We start from the raw sequence: 19,040 nt of genomic DNA, 5'->3' as shown, positions 1-19,040 counted from the left end.
CTTGTAAAATTGATGAGCTCGTTCATGGGCTGTTGCTTGGCGGACCGTCGAGGAGGGGAGGGTGTGGAGTTTCTATGTCAGGTGATACAGCCAGACTCAACAAGTATACACGCGTATCAGGTGATGGTGGATGAGTTCGCTCTGGAGCTGCATGATGAAGATCCTCATTGGCACCATGTGTTATCACTACCATGTAGGAATTATAAATAAGAGACTCCGCAGCCTCATGTGCCGCACATGAACTGTTTATATACTGTGTACGTAATTCATCAGCATTGTACGTGTGCAGTGTGGCCTTCATATTCACTTAGCACCACCTCCTGATTTCAGTTAGCTGTTGCATTCAGCCCTGCACTTCTTTGTCTTTAGAGGATATTTTTGCTTGGTGTGTGTATGTGTGTATTAGTTAAGAAAAGGTTTAGAGGAAGCTAAGAGTTTCCACAACTCTCTTTAATCCCACATGGAGGAAGCCAATCCTATTAAACTGCAGGTTGGAGTGACTTAAACCTCTCTGGCTGTTGCGTGTTTGTGGCCTGCCTGTGCAATCACGCTCATCTCATGCTTTCTACAGGCCACTATAGCCACTAATCGTGCTATCTATACAATTTAACTCTTTGTTGTGCTCTGTTGTCACCACAGCCTAGAGTATCTCCACAATCGAGGATACCGCAGTTGCTGTTGTGTCTTTTAAAAATATCTCTTTCATAATTTGTTTGACTTCTTATGCAAGTTTTAGTCATTGCGTGAAACTCGTAGACGGAAGAACTGCGCAGAAAAATGTTGCTCAAGAGTTTTAAAAACGTTTTATTTCATCATGATTTTGGCACCATGCCACTAGCCCCCCTTAGTGAATAAAAAAATAGAGGAAGAAAAGGCAGAGCACTGTTCAGTGAGGGTTTCCTTCTTCTTCTCTCCTCACTGTCTCCTTCACTGATGTTCCCAAGCCTTTGCTCAAACGCCCTGTCAGCTGACTGTGCTCACCACAGAGCGGTAAACACTTCCATCGCGGCCTGTTGACGCTCTTCAACCGGAGTTTACTGTGTGGATGCTGTGGCAGGGACACATGGAGTCTCTGTGTCTCTCTCTCTCTCTCTCTCTCTCTCTCTCTCTCTCTCTCTTTTTCTCTCTCACTCGCTCTCTCTCTCGCTCACTTGAAATCCAATGAGATGAGCTGTTTTTGAGCCGCCTGCAGGAGAATTAACTCCCTTGTGGCCGCCGATGTCAGATGGCTTGGACTTCTAGGGTTTCTATTCAGCACTGTGTCCCGTTTTTTGCAGCAAGGGGACGCAAAACCCCAAAAGAGTTTGGATTTTATTTCTTTGCGGAGGTGAAAGCGGCGGAGATGTGCGCACCAGCAGCAAACACGCAACTTGGTTGGAGTGGAGTGAAGTGTTTGAAGTGAAGAGAGGGCAACTTTTTCCGTCAGCACCAGGACCACTGAATGGACTACTTGGTAGTCTTAACCTCTCTCTCTGGATTTACCTTTTTGAGCCGGAGACGTTTTGTGGCGTTTTAGAGAAATTACTCAGAACATATAAGCAGGGTTGTGATCAATATGGCTGCGATGGACAAAGGTAAGTCGTAAGGGCATCAAAAGAAATTTCAGTAGCTGGTGCGTTAATAGGAAGTAGAAAAGTGAGATGATGTGAGATCCGATGTAAAATGTTGTCACTCATTATTAGGCTATTTTTTTTATATTTTATTCTTTGTAGTTCTCTTCCATGTCCAGATGGCAATTCACTCAGCTTTGAGGTTTTTGTATAGACTTTTAGCGTTTTGTTTTGTGTTAGAAAGAGGGACAGTGTTCCAGAAGATGCTTCAGCTTTAAAGGCTACAATAGAAGTGTGCGTGTGTGTGCGTGCGTGTGTGTGTGTGTGTGTGTGTGTGTGTGTGTGTGTGTGTGTGTGTGAGAGAGAGAGAGAGAGAGAGAGAGAGAGAGAGAGAGAGAGAGAGCTTGAATGGGACGGTGACACATTATCATAGCAGCGGGGAGCCGATTGTTTTCCAGTAATGTCAAGTCAGACAGAAATGGCTAGAAAAGCACAGGAAGTTAGGTTATGAATTTTACCATCAAAATAAAATCAAGGTATCGCTATGCAGCCTGCCTTCAATGAAAACCGCCAGTATTATTAAGTTCCTTTGCTTCTTTCTAGGAGTTTTGGAAATGGATGGCAAAGGGGTAACATATACTGTTTTATTTTGAGTCACTGTTGTACAATAAAAGTGCACGGGAGGCACCAGACTAAAATGGATGTGCAGAGATAATGTTTCTTCACTGGAAACATATTTCAATTTGTCATTATGATTGCATGTGTCGTCTCTTCACTTGTACTGGTTTTAAATGTTCACAGCATACTCTTTAGGTTAGTTTTGGAACAATTCACAATACTGAATGAACAGATATTGGCTGTATGCTATAAGTTATCATTGATCGTCCTATGCAAATGTAACACTGTTGGGGATATTACTCGGTCACGTGACTCTATGACTTTTACTTAATAGTAGGTATTTGTTATTTTCACTGTCAAAACTTAGTTGTGACAACTAAAACCCTTTCACCGTCGCTTTTATTTTGAAATCTGACACCGGAAACTCTTTCATTTGGCGTTATCTAGCTTGACACCGGCGGTGGCGTCTGATCGGAGTGCGGCAGTATTGAAGGTAGGGGGAGGGGCTGCGGTGAAGGAGCAGAGTGTTGCAGGCAGGACAGAGCCGGACATGAGGGAGAAGGGGAAACATTGTAGCCGCTCCGGCGGCTTCATTGACCGGCGTGTCATCGTCCACCGGTCCGCCGATCGAGGTGCGATGCGGTGCACTTTCTGCGTATTCTTTGCTTTTTGTGATCAGGCTTTGGTTGCTATTAAACCCTGTGCTGCGCTCTGTCTTTGGGTGTTGTGAAAGGAGCTGCGTTTGGTTTTACAGGAGAGCTCTAGGTATACCGCAAAGTGGCTTTGCTGCTGCCTCTGATGGCATTATCTCTCAGGTTATCACCGTCTAACCTCTCAAACAGTCCAGCATCGGCGCTGCTCAGTGTTTCAGCTTCATGTTGTTGTCGTGCCCCAATCAAATGGATAGACTAAAAAGAAAAGTTGCTGTGGGCTATGTAGTTGCAGTGATATAGGTTGTGTTGAACGACAGAGTGGTGCTGATGATGATCAAAGGCCCTCTCTCGGTACTCTAATCGAATAAGAGAGAGACTTGTTTCGGCAGTGAGGGCTTGTTTGTCTTTGTTGGGGTGCCGCATCGCCCCTCTCCTGCTCGGATTCAGCTTTTGAGGTAATTAAGAAGATTTTATGATTTCATCCCTCCACCAGGTGAGGATGCGATGACAGGGGACACGGACAAATACCTGCGGCCTCAGGACCTCAAAGAGCTGGGGGATGACTCTCTCCCTCAGGAGGGGTACATGGGCTTCAGCATAGGAGCCCGCTCAGCCAGGTAGGCACCTCTTAATTTTAATAGAGGCACATGAAAGCTGCACTGCTGTCAATTGTTTCACCCAACACGTATATTTTTACTGGCATTATATTTGCCTTTGATGCTGTGGTGTCATGCTAAATACACAGATTTATGAATCCATATCTGTTGTGGCATGTGTAGTGTATGTTAGTCTGGTACAGTTTATACAATGTAAAGGTCCCTCCAGCACACACACACACATATATATATTCAAACACAAACACACACACACACACACACACACACACAAACAGAATAATGGAAATGGCCAGAGAAAGCAGCAGGAAAGTTGCCATCTAATGATTCAACCTGACAAAATGATTCAGCGTTTTGTGTGACCTCATTCAAACCCGGGCGAAAGAAATTACAAATGGCCGTGTAGTATGAGAGAATCAAGCTGTAACTTTGATCCTCTGAGTGAACAGCTGCACCTCAGGGTGACTACAGTTTGAAACAATGAACAAAGTATGTCGTGGAAAACTGGCAGGCTTCAGTGAAAACACATCAGGACGAGTGTTGTGCAGCGCCGGAGTCTATTGTAGCCACACTGACAGATGGCAGATGCGCCGTGATGGCTGCATTGATAAAAAAACAACGACACAAACTGTGAGAGGAAGCTGCTAACATCAGCAGGGCACAGCAAACAAGGGAAACACTGAATTACATGGAGAGATTCCATGGAAACACGTTTATCTGATGGGGTGACGGATGCTGGAAAGAGTTTTGACAGGCAACAATTATGGGAATTGTTGTTAGCAGTTTGAAATAGGAATATGATAAGAGAATAACAGGATGAGGACCATGTTTAACGGTTTGAAGTTTGACTTGTAACAATATTTGGGTTTAAATTGAAATGCCTGTTGTTTTATCTTTCCATTCATGAGCAGTGTGAGTCATGAATATGGACTGCTGTGCTTATAGAATACATATTTAAATTGTTTCTTAATAATAATTAATGTGCTATTCCACAACAAAACACAGCTACAGATACGGAAACTGCTACTGCAAGATGTTTATTGCTGCTTTTATGTCATTGCATATGCATTAACAAAACAGTTGGTAAACTGAAACAGATTTTTTAAATTGTTGACGTGTCTCTTTGCAAGGGTGTGAATGTAATGCTGTGAAATACATAGAATAATTTATTGATCAATGAATGTATGATGCTGAGCAAAGTTCCTTTCTTTTCCTTACCTTTCTGTTGATGACATGGACATTGCACGGTTTGCTTTTTGACTGGGCTGCGCGCACACAAACACACGCTCATGTAAACCTGGAAAACGAAACGACTTATAGTCGAAGCGTGCAACCATGCAAAAGCACAGCATCAATGTCATGTTGGAAAAAAAAAAAAAAAAAAAAAAAAAAAAAAAAGCCACATCATGCTCGAATGTCTTCAAAAATGCTTTGCTTTTCACTTTTCTATTTTGTTCTTTTCCTTGTTTTCCTGCACCCTGTCCCTCATTCTAGCCCTAGAATCAGGTAAGAAAAGAGTAGTAGTTGTAGTAGGAGTGGTAGGCAACATTAGCTGTCAATGGTTTCTCTCCCCATGTGATCCATATACCACTACACCCATAAAACCTTTAACCCAAACCACCGGTCACTCATTGTTCATTGGTGTTGCTGTTTGTGGTAGCAGAGTTGTCATGTTGTTGTTGTCGGCGTGTTGTATTTTGACGTCGCCACTCAACCCTAGCCGATCAACCCTCCACCATATTTGCTCATCAGTCGAACAGAATCATCGTATCTGCAAATCTGAGTGTTTGTACTTTTTTGATCCAGGTGTGGAAAAGAGGCCGTCTTTGCTGGACATGAGAAAATAAAAGCAGCACTCGTGTTTTGTGTAGCCTTTTCCTCGGTTTGTGTTACGTGGACTAATCCCCTAACTTTTTCGACGTGGCTTGTTCTTAAGTGGCACTTTGTATTTTTGGAGTGTCACTAAGTGTAACTTCCAGGGATCAAACACACCAGTGTGTTAATAATCCTTCTCTTTTTATCCACACTATTTGCGACGACTCTTGCTGTTAAATTATGGTTTGCAGAGATGGAAACTTACCCAGCCTTTCGAAATCCCCAACTGACAGACTTTCAGACAACAAACAAACATTCCCGCAACCCTCACATGGATGCACAATGACTCAGTTGTCAGCAGTTGTATCTTTGAGCCCACACAGATGCCTTCTTACAACCATCAGAAGACTGATATACACCTAAAGGTTTTAGATCGTGTAGTTGAAAGCATGGCAGTCTGAGTGTGATCACCAGTGAAATAAATATGGTGGTGTGGAAAGAGAGTGGCAGATAGGGATGTGGTGAGAGGAAAAGCAGCAAGACAGAGGAAAAAAGTCTTATTGAGCCGAGGGTAACGTGAACTGCACAGCAACTGGACTCTGAAAGGGAGATAGCAGAGAGAGGAAGAGATGATGGGACAGCATCACGCGCAGGAATAGATAACCGAGCAATAGAATGAGCAAGAAGGACGGATACACTGAAGGAAAAGAAAAAAGCATTGATGTTCAGGGAGTAGAGGAGGATGGACAGAATGAGAAAGAGGAGGAAGCTGCGAAGAACAAGCGGGGTCTGGGTGAGAACGGAGGGGGGTGGGGGTTGGGGGTTCGTGGGGGGGTTAGCGCTGTGCTGCCATGCCAGCGAGTCCATTCAGTCTGCACAGAGTTGCTTGGTAACTTCGACGGCGGGGTAGGCAGGCCGTGCTGAATAAAGGGCTTCTCTCTGTGCTGAATAGTGTGCCCACTCAAACACGCTGAGCTCTGCAGTTTCTCCCCCCTCGCTCACCCGTTCTCCCTCCTTTGCGCTCACACACATGGCGCATCATGACACGCATACAGTACACACTCAGAGAAAAATAAAGCACAGACTGGTCCAGCTTTGTTGCTGGCTCATTTGATCGTTTTTCCAAGCCCCTTGATCATGCCCAAACATACAAAACAAACAAACAAACACACACACACTCCTCATATGTGACATTTAGGAGTCTAGACACACATGAAAAATACATTTTAGATGACTGTGCATCCACACAAACATTTTGGCTCTTCTGCAATGATCAAATCCCTGTAGCAAAAAAAAAAAAACAGCACAAGAGAAAAACACCCTGAAAGGAACTTACAGCACCGCATTGAGTCCGAGAGGCTGCAAAAATAGTCACACGTCACCACACAGCCATAGAAGCAGACTGCAGCAAGACAGATAGAAAAGACTAGCTTCCCTTTTTTTGTGTGTTCGCTGCTCTGAAACAGGTTTAGGTCATCTAATCTTAGACTAAAGTCATGTCAGTCTTTGAGCTCAACTGAGATTTAACAGTTGAAATACCTTTGAGAGAATCTTTTTTTTTTCTTTTTCTGTCATTAAGATCTACACCCTGACAGCCGTGTGCACATACGTACAGTCCACTAATCTGTCATACTCCATCATGTAGACACACTTAGTTACATCCGTGTTTATGACGTGCACCGGCCACACCTTTATATAGAAATAATCCCAAGAGTTTTCTGTCAGTCTGCCCACGTCTCCTCTTCCGCTTTCCCTCTATCTCTTAATGCAAACAAACTGACCTCACTCCTCATTTCCATCTCTGAATAACCTGCTGCAGTATCTTATCCTTCGTTCAAATGCGGGCTCTTCTGCCTCTCTCTATTTTTCCACTTCTTACTTTTGGACTTCTCTGTCCACGAAGTAAAACAAATTGGTTCCCTGGAGGTTGCATATAGTAATGGATTCCTTGCTTTTTTTGTTTTATGCCATGGTCCCCCTGCCCGTCACTTGTTGTTGCCCGCGGCACCGGGTTGCGTGGTAACATGTAGCCTCCGCTCCTTCAGTTCGGATAGGTCGAACACACTCAACCGGAGCTCCTTCGCACGAGACAGCATGATGATTGAGGAGATTCTGGCCCCAACCAAGGACACGGTAAGATCTGTTTCTTGTCATCCTCTTCATCTTTTGTTTTTCTTCTTGCCCTTTTTCTTACCGTCTCTACTCAACATTGATCTATTTCTCTCAGTCTGTGTTCAACCAGTTTCCTCTTTGGTATCTTCAGCTGTCTATTTTTCAAGCTTTTCTTCATCAAACTCCCTGATACGCGTCTTATTTTCTTCAACATTTTCTCTGAGCTCTGTCTATCCGTTACCTTATCGTAACACAGGCCCAGTAGATTAAAGCAGGGAGCAGGGTAGCTTTCCTTGTCCTGCACAAAGGTCAGAACAGAAGTAGTGTTCAGGCCATGCCAAAGTGCTGAGGGTGAGTGTATGGCACCTTGACGAAGAGTTTATTCCAACCTAAGGGCTTTGGGCGGCCCCCTTTGCTTTCTCATGGAAAACCACAGAGCTCGTCCTGCCTGTCCAGCACTTGTTTTGCTGTTCAGAAGCAAAAACAGAAACTATAACTGTTTGCTTTTTAAACAATATTAGCTATAACTGCTTGCTTTTTAAACAATATCATCAATATCTTGCCAAGTTCAATATCATATCAAGATCTTAAACTACACATAGTCACAATATGTTGTTAAATCTAAATTTTTATGACACAAACCAAATGTTTTCAAACTCTAAACTGGAGTATTTACAGATTAACTTCCTGTTAAATTGGCATTATATGTACCTGAAAACATATATACTGTGATCTATTTCAGTGCCATCATATTGTAATCTGCTGCATTTCAGTTTCAGTTGCAGTCACATCTGCCACCATGTCATTTGAATGTAGATGCCTAATTCATAGGATTATTTGACCTTTGAGAAGATAAAATCATGTTTTCTTTGGTGGAATCAGCCTCTTAAATCCCTTTGTGTGGACCCCATAGTGCGACTTCTGAACTGTTTCTCCTCTCCCCTAAGCTTCAGAGTGTCTGTAAAGACATTTCCTACTTGGTTGACCCACTCAATAAGGTATAAACGTTGATGGATGTCTGACTCATTCGTCAGTTTTGTTATTTTTTTCAGTCACAGTGGTTTAGCTCCCATTTCTCTTGCGCTCTGGTTTTTGTGTATTTGTTTGTTTTGGGTCTTTGCCATTCTCAGCTTTCATCAGTGCCGTGCTCAGTGAACGCTTGTTCCCATGCTCCATGATTCAGTGTTCACATACATGATCATTTATTAATGCTGACTTCCAGCATCATAATTGTTTCATGTTGTGTTTGTATTTTTAATGCATAAGTGTCGTAGTGCATTTACTGTATGTTATTTATTGCGTCTTCTTGTGCCGACTGTGGTGAGATTGTGGACAGTGGTGACAAATGTCATTGAAGGAGAAGCTGTAAATGTTATCAGCTGTTTGTTCCATACCATGCATGACACGAGGGTCATAAAGAATGAAGGGAGGGTCATATCTGTCCATGCAGTGATTGATAATTAGCTCTTTTCTGTCCTTTATTCCATGTTGCCAAATGAGTTATCTGTTGTCGATCTTCCTCATCTCCTCCATCTTTTATCCTTTTCATCTTTGTTCCTCTGATCTCCTCTTTCCCTCTTTAAAGTCTCTCTTTGTCTCCTATTTTTCTTCTCTTCATCTTTGGATCTTCTTCACTCAGCACCTCGCCGTGACCAGATCGGACTACAGTTCGGAGTGTATGCGACGCTACAGCTGGACTCCTGACACCGTGGACCACAGCCACAACACGGTGTCCAGCCCCATTCACTCTGGGTAAGACCAGTGCTGTCTCCTCTGATCAGTCAAGATCTGTTCACCAGCATGCACACACTTACGGTACATGTGAAACATATTGGGTGTGTATATACAGACACATTTAACTGCATGTACATCCATATAACTATTGCCAAAATCACACATTTTACTTGCTTACCGCACAAAAACTGTTGTGTTGTCTTTTGTTCTCCTCCCTAAAGAGTCAATAATCAGCGAGCCCTGCAGCACTGATGCAGACAAGGTGCAGGGCTGTGGGATTTCTACAGTGCTGTTACTGTACACATTACATTACGGCAACCAAAGACACACGTCACCCTCAAAGCTTTCATGTCACACCATAAGTCAAGAGACATGGTCCAGAAGTCGTCCCCCCCCCCCCCTCCCCGCCCTTCCTCCCCACACACAAATCCACCCCACACCCCAACCCACCTACTGTTCACTGACATCATGCTATTTCTATCACTACAGAAACAAACTGCAGGCTATGTGTGAGCTCATGGTTCAGTGGCTCATAACTTTCATTTGGATATACTGATGATTTTGCTCTCATGTCATTCACATACTTTTAATATATGTGCAGTGTAATAAAGTGTTAAGGTCTGCTTTAAATATGCACTGCTGTCTATACACAGAATTTAAATGGAAACTTCTTTGGTGTTACTTAGAGATAAAAAAAAAAAAATTGGGATCTATCATGTCCAGTGTTGGCTCTTTAGTTCTTTTTCTTTTTACCTTTTCAGTGTGTCTGTTTAGATATTATTTAGTTCGTTGTCATTTTGTCCTCAGTGTGTCTTATATATTCTGTTTCCCTTCTGTTTTTTTCTCCCCTCCTGTGGTTCTTAGTCGTCCTTCATCTTCAGTAGTTAATACAGATCCCAGCAGTGATTGTGGAACTCTGATACTAAAACTAGGTTCTGGGGGTTTGCCTCCTGCATTGTCTCCCATGTGTTTATTTTGCAGCCTCTCCTCCCCGCTCCCTCAGTATGACTCCAGGTGATGACTGAGTTCGCTGCTTTCACCCATGATGCCGCAGTGATGTCACTCACTTCCTCCACCTCTGTCTCCCTCTCCATCTCGTCACTGTCTTCTTCTCTTCTCCAGTCTGTGCTCGTCTCATCTGTGTGGTCTGGTGTTTCATTTGCACTGCTTAGATATTAGAAGTGTGTAGTCAACATGTTTGGGGGTCTTTCATTGATGTGCCATCTCTAGCTTTCAAAGTGCACTTAGAAAAATAAACCGTACAGGGATTCTGCTATTTATAACATACAGTATAGAAAAGGTTTATAACACAACAATTTTAGTGACTTTAGACATAAAGAAAATTCATAAAAACATTAACAGAGTTTTTTTTATGCCTACAACCATCCTTCCTCCTATTTGTACCATTGATTATTTTCATGGGATGTCAAAACATGCTCATCATTTGAAGAATAGGACACGTCACATGGCAGTCACATTAAAACTATCTTGGTGAGACATTAGCGGAGATGTTTAGTATCTGATCACTGAATGCTGCTTTAGAGCGACTGAATCTTAGGCAACGACCTCACCTTCAGCCTCAGAACAGGAAACTAAACTTTCTGCAGCCTCCTTAGCAACCTGTTTAGTTTCAGACTGTGTTTAATGTTCTGAATTGAGGCAGGTGAAGGTGAGTAATGCCAAGTTTCAGAACTCAAGCATCTTCGTTTTTCTTCTATCTATCGTCCTGTCTGCTGCTCTCTATCTCTCTGTTTTTGTTGATTTCTTATTTGGGTGTATGGTGGTCACAGCATGGGAATCGTCCTCCTCACTTGTGTCTGTGGCTTCACTCTTATCCCTCTCATCTTGTCCCTCTTTTTTGCCTCCTCTGAAATGTTTCTTTTTCGTCCTGCAGGTTCTTGGTCAGCTTCATGGTGGATGCCCGTGGTGGTTCCATGAGAGGCAGCCGCCACAACGGCATGCGCATCATCATCCCCCCCAGGAAGTGCACGGCGCCCACACGCATTACTTGCCGCCTTGCCAAGAGGCACAAGCTGGCCTACCCCCCACCTATGGTGGAAGGAGAGGGGCTGGTCAGCCGGCTGGTGGAGGTCGGACCAGCTGGAGCTCAGTTCCTCGGGTAAGTGTTTAGCGGGCCAGGGGAACAATCAAAGGGGGAATTTTTCTAATATGTACTTAAAATATAACCACTGTGTTGTGTTTTCTCTTTAAGTCCTGTGATTGTGGAGATCCCTCATTTCGGTTCGATGCGGGGAAAAGAGAGGGAGCTGATCGTGTTGAGGAGTGACAATGGTGACACGTGGAAAGAGCACCAGTCCGACAGCAGACTAGAAGACCTCACCGACCTGCTCACTGGAATGGATGAAGGTAAAGGGAAGGTTATTCAGTATTGGCCAACATTTACCCACAATAGCTAGTGCAAGCACAGTTTTTCTGCCTGCAAAGAGTCAGTGGATGAAGGTGAGCTGAACCATTTAGGAAAACCTACACTACATAACCCGGGGCTGTACGTCAGCTGGTGACCTAGAAAATCTCATTTTCTCTCTAGTAGCATGTTTTTCCTTTTTTTTTTGGTCAAGCTGTTAATCCATTTTTTTATAATGACACTGACCAAAAGTCAGAATTTGTATTTAGTGACTTATTAGAAAAGAGACGGCAGTCATTAAATGTTGCTGCGAATCACATTAACGAAAATAATATTTCCTGTCACAGAGCTGGACAGTCCTGCTGAGTTAGAGAAGAAGCGCATTTGCCGCATCGTCACCAGGGATTTTCCGCAGTATTTTGCTGTGGTGTCGCGGATCAAGCAGGAGTCGAACCACATGGGTCCTGACGGGGGCCTACTGTCCAGCAGCACTGTGCCCATGGTCCAGGCCTCATTCCCGCAGGGGGCGCTCACCAAGAGGATCCGTGTTGGCCTGCAGGTACAGGAGGACTGCTTGGATCAGCTCAGATTTATTCCATTGCACGTCTTGACTTTTTCTTCTTTGCAGATACTGTCCACTGATTTATTATTTATTTATACCTTGACCTATTTTCTGTTGAATATTTGATTCCGTCTGACGTTCCTGGAACCTTTTTGATTTGATAGAATATTGAGGAGAGCTCTGACTGAGCATTTCTCAAAGTTGAATCAACATCGTCTTCATCGGTTGTCCGTCTCCGTCCTCCTATGTTTCTGCTCAGGCCCAGCCTGTGCCAGACGACATGGCGAGGGCGATCCTCGGCAACAGAGCCACCTTCAGCCCCATCGTCACCGTAGAGCCCAGGAGGAGGAAGTTCCACAAGCCCATCACAATGACGATCCCTGTCCCACCGAGATCGGCAGAAGGCCATCCCAGCGGCCACCGAGCTGACGCTGCACCGTGCCTGCGTCTGCTCTGCAGCATCACAGGTGAGTAGAGCTGTCGATAACTGGAGCATGACTACTGTAGCATTGCCAAACGGCCTCTGCAGGACTATCTTTGAGTTCCAAGTTATGTAATAAAAATAGTTAAACGGTCATTCCGTCCTTGGATTTGTCACACCAGACATGGGTGTTCATCCATTTGTTATACACAAGTCATAACTGTGGTCACATCAGGTATACTTTGATGTCAAAACCTGCCAGTCGATAGTGGGGAGATGAAAAACTGAGAAGATAAAGGATGGGATTATGAAAACTAAAACACTGTCCAGGCTGGGAAGGCAGTGAGCTCATTTTTATTTATTTTTTGGCCTCTGTTTCATACAGGAGGGACGTCTCCTGCGCAGTGGGAAGACATCACAGGAACCACACCGCTGTCCTTTGTAACTGACTGTGTCTCCTTCACCACAAATGTGTCGGCCAGGTGAGACACACACACACACACACATTGTATGTAATGACATTTTTCTAAATACATGAAGAATTATCTGTTGATTCTTAAAGCAAATTACGAAAGTGTGACTGTAGCAGGAAAATATGTGACAAATGGGTAATTTAGTGCTATAACACTCAACTTTAAAAAAAAAATAGTTTCTCAAATCTCATAATTTTTCTGTTTCCGTCTTTTATATCATAGCTTTTTTTTTTGTTTTGTTTGACTTTTGTTCATATAAAATTTGAAGACGTCACCTGGAAATTCGTTCATATTTTCTATAGATTTAACAATAATCGATTAATTTAAAGAAAAGACAGACTATAAAATAAAAAGGTGTAATAAAATGAAAGATATTATTTCAGAAACCTATAGGTAATTGACCTAAAATTGTCAGTTTATTTCGGCACCTTCTCAACCTTTTTGGTTCACTGTTGTGTCCTTATAGTCATGTCTTGTTTATCTTATTCTCCTTGGAGATTATGCAGAATAACAGTTACCAGTAGCTATTAATGTAAATGGAGTGCATGATGGTCTGTCGTAGAGATGGAATAATTATTCAATCAAGAGAAAATCAGTCAGCCAATATTTTCCTGATAACTATTGGCTGACTAAAAAGTGGTACAAAGTCACATTAATCATATATTGTTGAGGCTAAACTGACCTCACTGAGTGAACTTCTTGGTTACAGCACGCAAAGTCATGAACTCTCATCCTAACCAGATTTGAATCATGTGCCGAGTGTGCAGCCTGATATTAACAGAGCACCCTGTAATTAGATTTCTACACTGCTGTCATGTGTCTCCTTCAGAGAAATAACTCAGCTTGTTTGATTTATTGACTTGACTCATGATGGTTGCTTACACTACGGAGTTGTTGTTATCCCTCTCTTCTCCCCCACTTCTACCCTCGGACCTGTCCTCCTCAGGTTCTGGCTCGCAGACTGTCACCAGATTCCTGAGACGGTGAGTCTAGCGTCTCAGTTATACCGGGAGCTGATCTGCGTGCCATACCTGGCCAAGTTTGTGGTGTTCGCCAAGATGAATGACATCATTGAGGCTCGGTTGCGCTGCTTCTGCATGACGGACGACAAGGTGGACAAAACCCTGGAGCAGCAGGAAAACTTCGAGGAAGTGGCCCGGAGCAAAGATATTGAGGTGTGGTCGAGTTCGTAAAGACATGCAAATACTCAACTGCAACAATAGAGTCTAATAAGGAACAAATATAAGTCCAATATGTATCCATGCAATGCAATATCAATTTCATCAACCTCTGCTAACCTCCTATCTCTGCTGTGATAATATATTTTTGGTCAATGGACTTCTGCAGGTTCTCGAGGGCAAGCCTATCCACGTGGATTGCTATGGCAACTTGTCCCCTCTCACCAAAAGTGGGCAGCAGTTGGTTTTTAACTTCTACTCCTTCAAAGAAAACCGACTTCCTTTCAACGTAAAGGTATTCATGTCTTCTTCCTATCACTCTCTCTGTCTGCTAGCATTTACGAAGTATGCTATTCACAGTTGTCTCCTTTCTAAAATAAATCATGCCAGAAAGCCTCTTCCTCTCCGTTAATAAAGGTTTCTTTTGAAGTGACTGATGCATTGTCCACAGTGCAGGAAATTTAAAATGGTGTTGTCATGCTTCAGAATCAAATGAAATTTCATTTGATTCTGAAGCATGACACAACACCATTTTAAATTTGTGACTGTTAGGACATACACACTGTAACTTGTTGTTTTTCTCCAGGTCTTTGACATGCAGGCTCACAAATGAAAGCCGTTTTACCTTGATGCATCTTAACATCGATTTAAAATAATGGCATAGATCCTTCAGGAATTTTCAATCGTGCAATCGCAATAGATAACGCAGGATTACGCAATCTCCGTAACATTTGCAGTAGCTTACAATTTTGGCTTAACTTTTTTTAAAACTTTTTTTACCTGCATTTTTACCACAAAAAAAACTAATTTAAAACTCTGCAAAATACATTGCGATTTTTTTTTTTTTAGAAAAACTACTGCAAAATGGAGCATTTTTGATTGCAATAATCACAAGAAAAATCCTGGAGAGTCTGTGTCTTTTTTTTTATTTTTTTATTTTTTTTAACATTTTACACTTTGAGGTGAGGTTTAGCTTGTGATGCAGTGTTTTTGCTGTCCTCTCCAGATCCGAGACATGGGCCAGGAGCCATGTGGACGCCTCTCCTTCCTAAGAGAGCCTAAATCCACAAAGGGCCTTCCGCAGACTGCCATATGCAATTTGAATATCACACTGCCAACCCACAAGAAGGTAGGATCACCAGTGTTTGAACTGTTCATCCTTTTAAGCCATATCATATCATCTACATGTAAATAAAGTGGACAGACAGGAAGCAATGTTGTCCTGGCATCAAGAGAAGCCATTGAAGCTCATTCGGTCCAGAACGGACTGCCTGCTGCTTGTGTCTTTCATTAATGTTAAAGCCTGTGCCAGTCATAAGACCCCACAATGTACACATGCAGCCACACATGCACTTTGTGCTTTCGTTGTATTGCCTGGCTTACTGTGGGTACATAAGAACTTTGCAGAAAAACAATGCATTTGTTTGTTTGTTGTGGTGTTGATTGATCACAAGAAACTGTAATTATTTTTGCTTTTTTTATGTTGCTGTTTATTTTTTATTAATCCCAAAGATTATTTCTGATGCCTTTTGTTGTTTTTGCTGCTCCATTTTCATCCCCTGAATTTTCTTTTCGCCTCCCCGCTCACTATAACTTCCCTGCTCTCCATTGTGTCATCTCTCTCCTCTCCTGCGATGCATCTTGGAAATACCACAGGATATGGAGTCTGATCCTGATGATGAGGTAAACAGATTCTTCATCATCACATGGAGCTGCTTCTTCTTAGTCGTCCTTTTTGTTGGCTTTTACAGCAGTCGCTGTAGTAAATATGCGTGTTGCAAATATTTTGTCCCTGTACAGTCCCTGGGAGTGTGGAAGATGCTTCTGACTGCATGTTTTTTTACACAGCTACGTCTTTGCTAAAGTGACCCCATGTAGTGCATGAATGGAAATGGCAATTGCTTTAATCAGCAAGGATTTCTTTACTGTTGTCTCCATCCCAAGTCCAGTGGAGCCAGTTGCTGTGCCACATTTCAGCTTGTTTTTCATCTCTATCTTCCTTTCCTACATGTTCAACAGGACTCCATCGTTACTATTAACTCATAGGGACTATTGTATCTTTGGTCAGATACAGGTGTAACTCTAACTCTTAATCATTTGTCCGCTTCGTCAATGTTTTGTTGTATTTGGGGTTTCCCTTGTTCTTCACCCTTGTCCTCGGCTTGTGTGAAACAAGAACACTAACTCTCTCAGCTGCATGCCTAAACATCTATAGGAGAGTTGAATTAAAGGGAGTTGAGGCTGTTTTTATGTCAAAGAATTTATATTATACATAGTGACCATGTGTCATCAATGCTTCTCAACTGGCCTCAGAATCCACATTTTTGCTTCGTCACTGAGTTGTGACACAAATTATACAAGATTTTTAAGCCTCTCAATTTATCACTCAAAAAAACAGGCCAGTAATATACAATTACAATTACATGCACTGTTAAAAAAAAAAAAAAATATGCAAACAAAAAGTGCAACAAAAATGAGACTTTGGCTGAAAACCCAATGAAATAAAAGGGCTGACTTTTCTTGAATTAAAGGCATACTGTATGTGCTTTTCAAACTAATTTAACTCTAAATCGAACTCTAAGTAAGTTAGCAATAAAAAAACAGATATGTCTTGAATTAAACAAAAAGTCAGACCTAAACCTAATTTACCCCAGCCGTGTGTACAAATTCTCTAATGAGAGCTAACTGCTAACGTTAGTCTTGGTCGATACTGTCATGACTCTGCTACAAGTGGCAACCAACCGTGACATCACCCATGGGTTTGTTAACTACCTCAAGTTCGGTATTTGGCTATGTCTGAGCCAGAAGTGACCATATTTGGACGAGCTGAGGGAGAAGAGAATCACGAATCTGACTCGATCTGATTGCGAACCAGAGGACTCTACGCCCCGCACACTGAGAGCGAAAAACTGACTGCACCACAGGCCTGTCAATCAAACAGACACGCCCCTAAAAATACAGCTTTTTGAGGCCTAATATCGAATTAATGAGGCAATTATTTTCAGACAGACCACCAGAAAACTAAGGAGGAGTGACATGAGCGAATGACACCACAATAATTTTTGGAAAAAGTTTATTGATTTTGTATTACATGAAATAAGTTGAATTTGAATCAGTGTAGCCAGAGCTTCTTTGGAGCCAACCCCTAGTGGCCCCCGGTGGTATTGCACTTTAAGAGACTGCCGCACTGGCCGCACTTTTGAGACCCGGAAAGTAAGTCCACTTTTATATACAGTCTATGTTACGCTATTAGTAAACAGATACCGCACACGCACTGCGTCATGGAAATGTATGTCCTTCAAAAGTGTAGAAGCTGAAATTCTGTAGACTTCACAACAAATGTTAGACTTTTTTTGCCCTCAACTATTCTTTTTTCACGCACACATCCGTGACCCACACACAATGGCCCAACCAGTTGAGAACCACTGTTCTACTTCATTAAATTAACCCACTCGCTACACAGTGTTTACATGAAACAACGTGACACCCAGGTCGGTGACAACATTTTCCAAGAAGTATTCCAACAATAATCATATACAGTGTGATGATGGTACAGTTAAGGTTAGGCAAACAACTTGGTGAAGGGTTGCAAAAGATTGTAGTCACAGTTTTAAAAAACAGCGTTATTTGTCTGAGAGCAACACAAACTCCAGTCACTAGCACAAAAGATGGACACACCACTCATAATCAAAGGGTCAAATAATTTGTTTAATATACCATAAACAACTGGAAGCTGGATTTTGCTCGAGTTGACCACTTACTGGAATAGGCCATCCAGACAAGGCACATATTATTTGTAGTTTTTTTTTTTTATTTCAATGACATTGAGACATGTAGCGAGTGAAGAGACGCAGGGAAAAAGTCCATCTCTGTCCAGAATGGACACTAATGTACATCCGCATTGCCTCGTTGTCCCAGTACTAGCAGCATGTACTGATGGACTAAAAACAGGACAATATCCATGAACAATATCCGTCTTAATTAATACTAATATTTCAACCTAATTTTGATCGGTTAAACCACATTTCACCATCTTTTTATGTTAAAGCATCTTTTGTTCTTTTTTGTTTGTTTCAGACTGAAAAGCCCGAACGACGTCATACCTTTGCCTCCTTAGCTTTGCGTAAGCGCTACAGCTATTTGACCGACCCAGCAGCGAGTGAGTTTCCCAATTTTTACTTACATGAAATTTTTAATTGATGATGATTTTAGATATTTATGCAATTTTAATTCGTTTTAGTGTCAAATGTCCCATTATATAGTCTACACATTTCGTTCATAGTATAGAAAGAGATCTACCTGACAAAACATGTTCATCAATCATTTATTCCTACAACCTGACACATACTCTTCTATCATCTGTCATTCGTCAAACATTTGCATGGTTTACTCTGTGTTACGCTTTGCTTACCCACCCCATGTTGAAAAAAAATGTCTCCCTGTTTCAACTGTTATGTTTTTTTTTACATTTGTGGAAACACTGGGAATCAATGTCTGTTTGTTCATTTTTCATTTGAACAAAAATTGTTTTAATTCATGCTGAATAAAAATATTCTTTTGAATTGTTCTCAATCTGTTAGTGGCCATTTCACTCTTTTATTGGCTTTATGATTGTGTGCGGCTGTGTATATTAATGTGTAACGGGTTGCACTTTACATTAACTTGACTTTCCCCAACAGTGATATTATGTTAGACCAAGATTTTTGCATTTTTGCCCTTTACAAAACATGGCATACCCTACTATGCAATGATTATGTTATTTTAGTAGCAGTTTTCATGCGGCACTTTGATTTATAAGGACACAGAAAACCTGAGGGACTATTTTTGCTTTGTTTTAATATACACACATTGCCCATCCAAGTCTTTTTTTTAAATGTTGTGAACAATTATTTAATCAGATTTAAAATATGTTCACAAGTGTTGATAAAACTTCAAACTTATACCT

At 42.0% G+C, this 19,040-nt stretch overlaps 1 protein-coding gene across 13 annotated transcripts in view; it reads left to right on the top strand.

The window, feature by feature from the left end:
* The window catches only part of ank3a (ankyrin 3a), a 97,696-nt gene that overhangs the window by 59,207 nt on the left and 19,449 nt on the right, over positions 1-19,040 (top strand). For 5 of the 13 annotated variants that reach the window (XM_069144495.1, XM_069144496.1, XM_069144500.1 and 2 more), the window contains 15 exons: positions 3,315-3,438; positions 7,281-7,383; positions 8,310-8,360; positions 9,002-9,114; positions 10,078-10,110; positions 10,991-11,215; positions 11,309-11,463; positions 11,809-12,020; positions 12,283-12,490; positions 12,830-12,926; positions 13,864-14,092; positions 14,265-14,390; positions 15,102-15,224; positions 15,752-15,778; positions 18,173-18,254. In XM_069144495.1, coding sequence (XP_069000596.1) covers positions 3,315-3,438; positions 7,281-7,383; positions 8,310-8,360; positions 9,002-9,114; positions 10,078-10,110; positions 10,991-11,215; positions 11,309-11,463; positions 11,809-12,020; positions 12,283-12,490; positions 12,830-12,926; positions 13,864-14,092; positions 14,265-14,390; positions 15,102-15,224; positions 15,752-15,778; positions 18,173-18,254 — 1,908 coding nt within the window. Of the gene's footprint in view, positions 1-3,314; positions 3,439-4,929; positions 4,942-7,280; positions 7,384-8,309; positions 8,361-9,001; positions 9,115-10,077; positions 10,111-10,990; positions 11,216-11,308; positions 11,464-11,808; positions 12,021-12,282; positions 12,491-12,829; positions 12,927-13,863; positions 14,093-14,264; positions 14,391-15,101; positions 15,225-15,751; positions 15,779-18,172; positions 18,255-19,040 lie in introns of all 13 variants that reach the window. The other 8 variants (XM_069144494.1, XM_069144492.1, XM_069144488.1 and 5 more) reach the window with 4 other exon arrangements.

Source organism: Embiotoca jacksoni, unplaced genomic scaffold (assembly GCF_022577435.1).
Source record: "Embiotoca jacksoni isolate LCO1_2020_lvr unplaced genomic scaffold, fEmbJac1.0.p SCAF_12, whole genome shotgun sequence".
Classification (NCBI taxonomy): Eukaryota; Metazoa; Chordata; class Actinopteri; family Embiotocidae; genus Embiotoca; species Embiotoca jacksoni.
The sequence above is the reverse complement of the archived record's forward strand: the minus strand, read 5'-3'. Positions and strand labels throughout refer to the sequence as shown.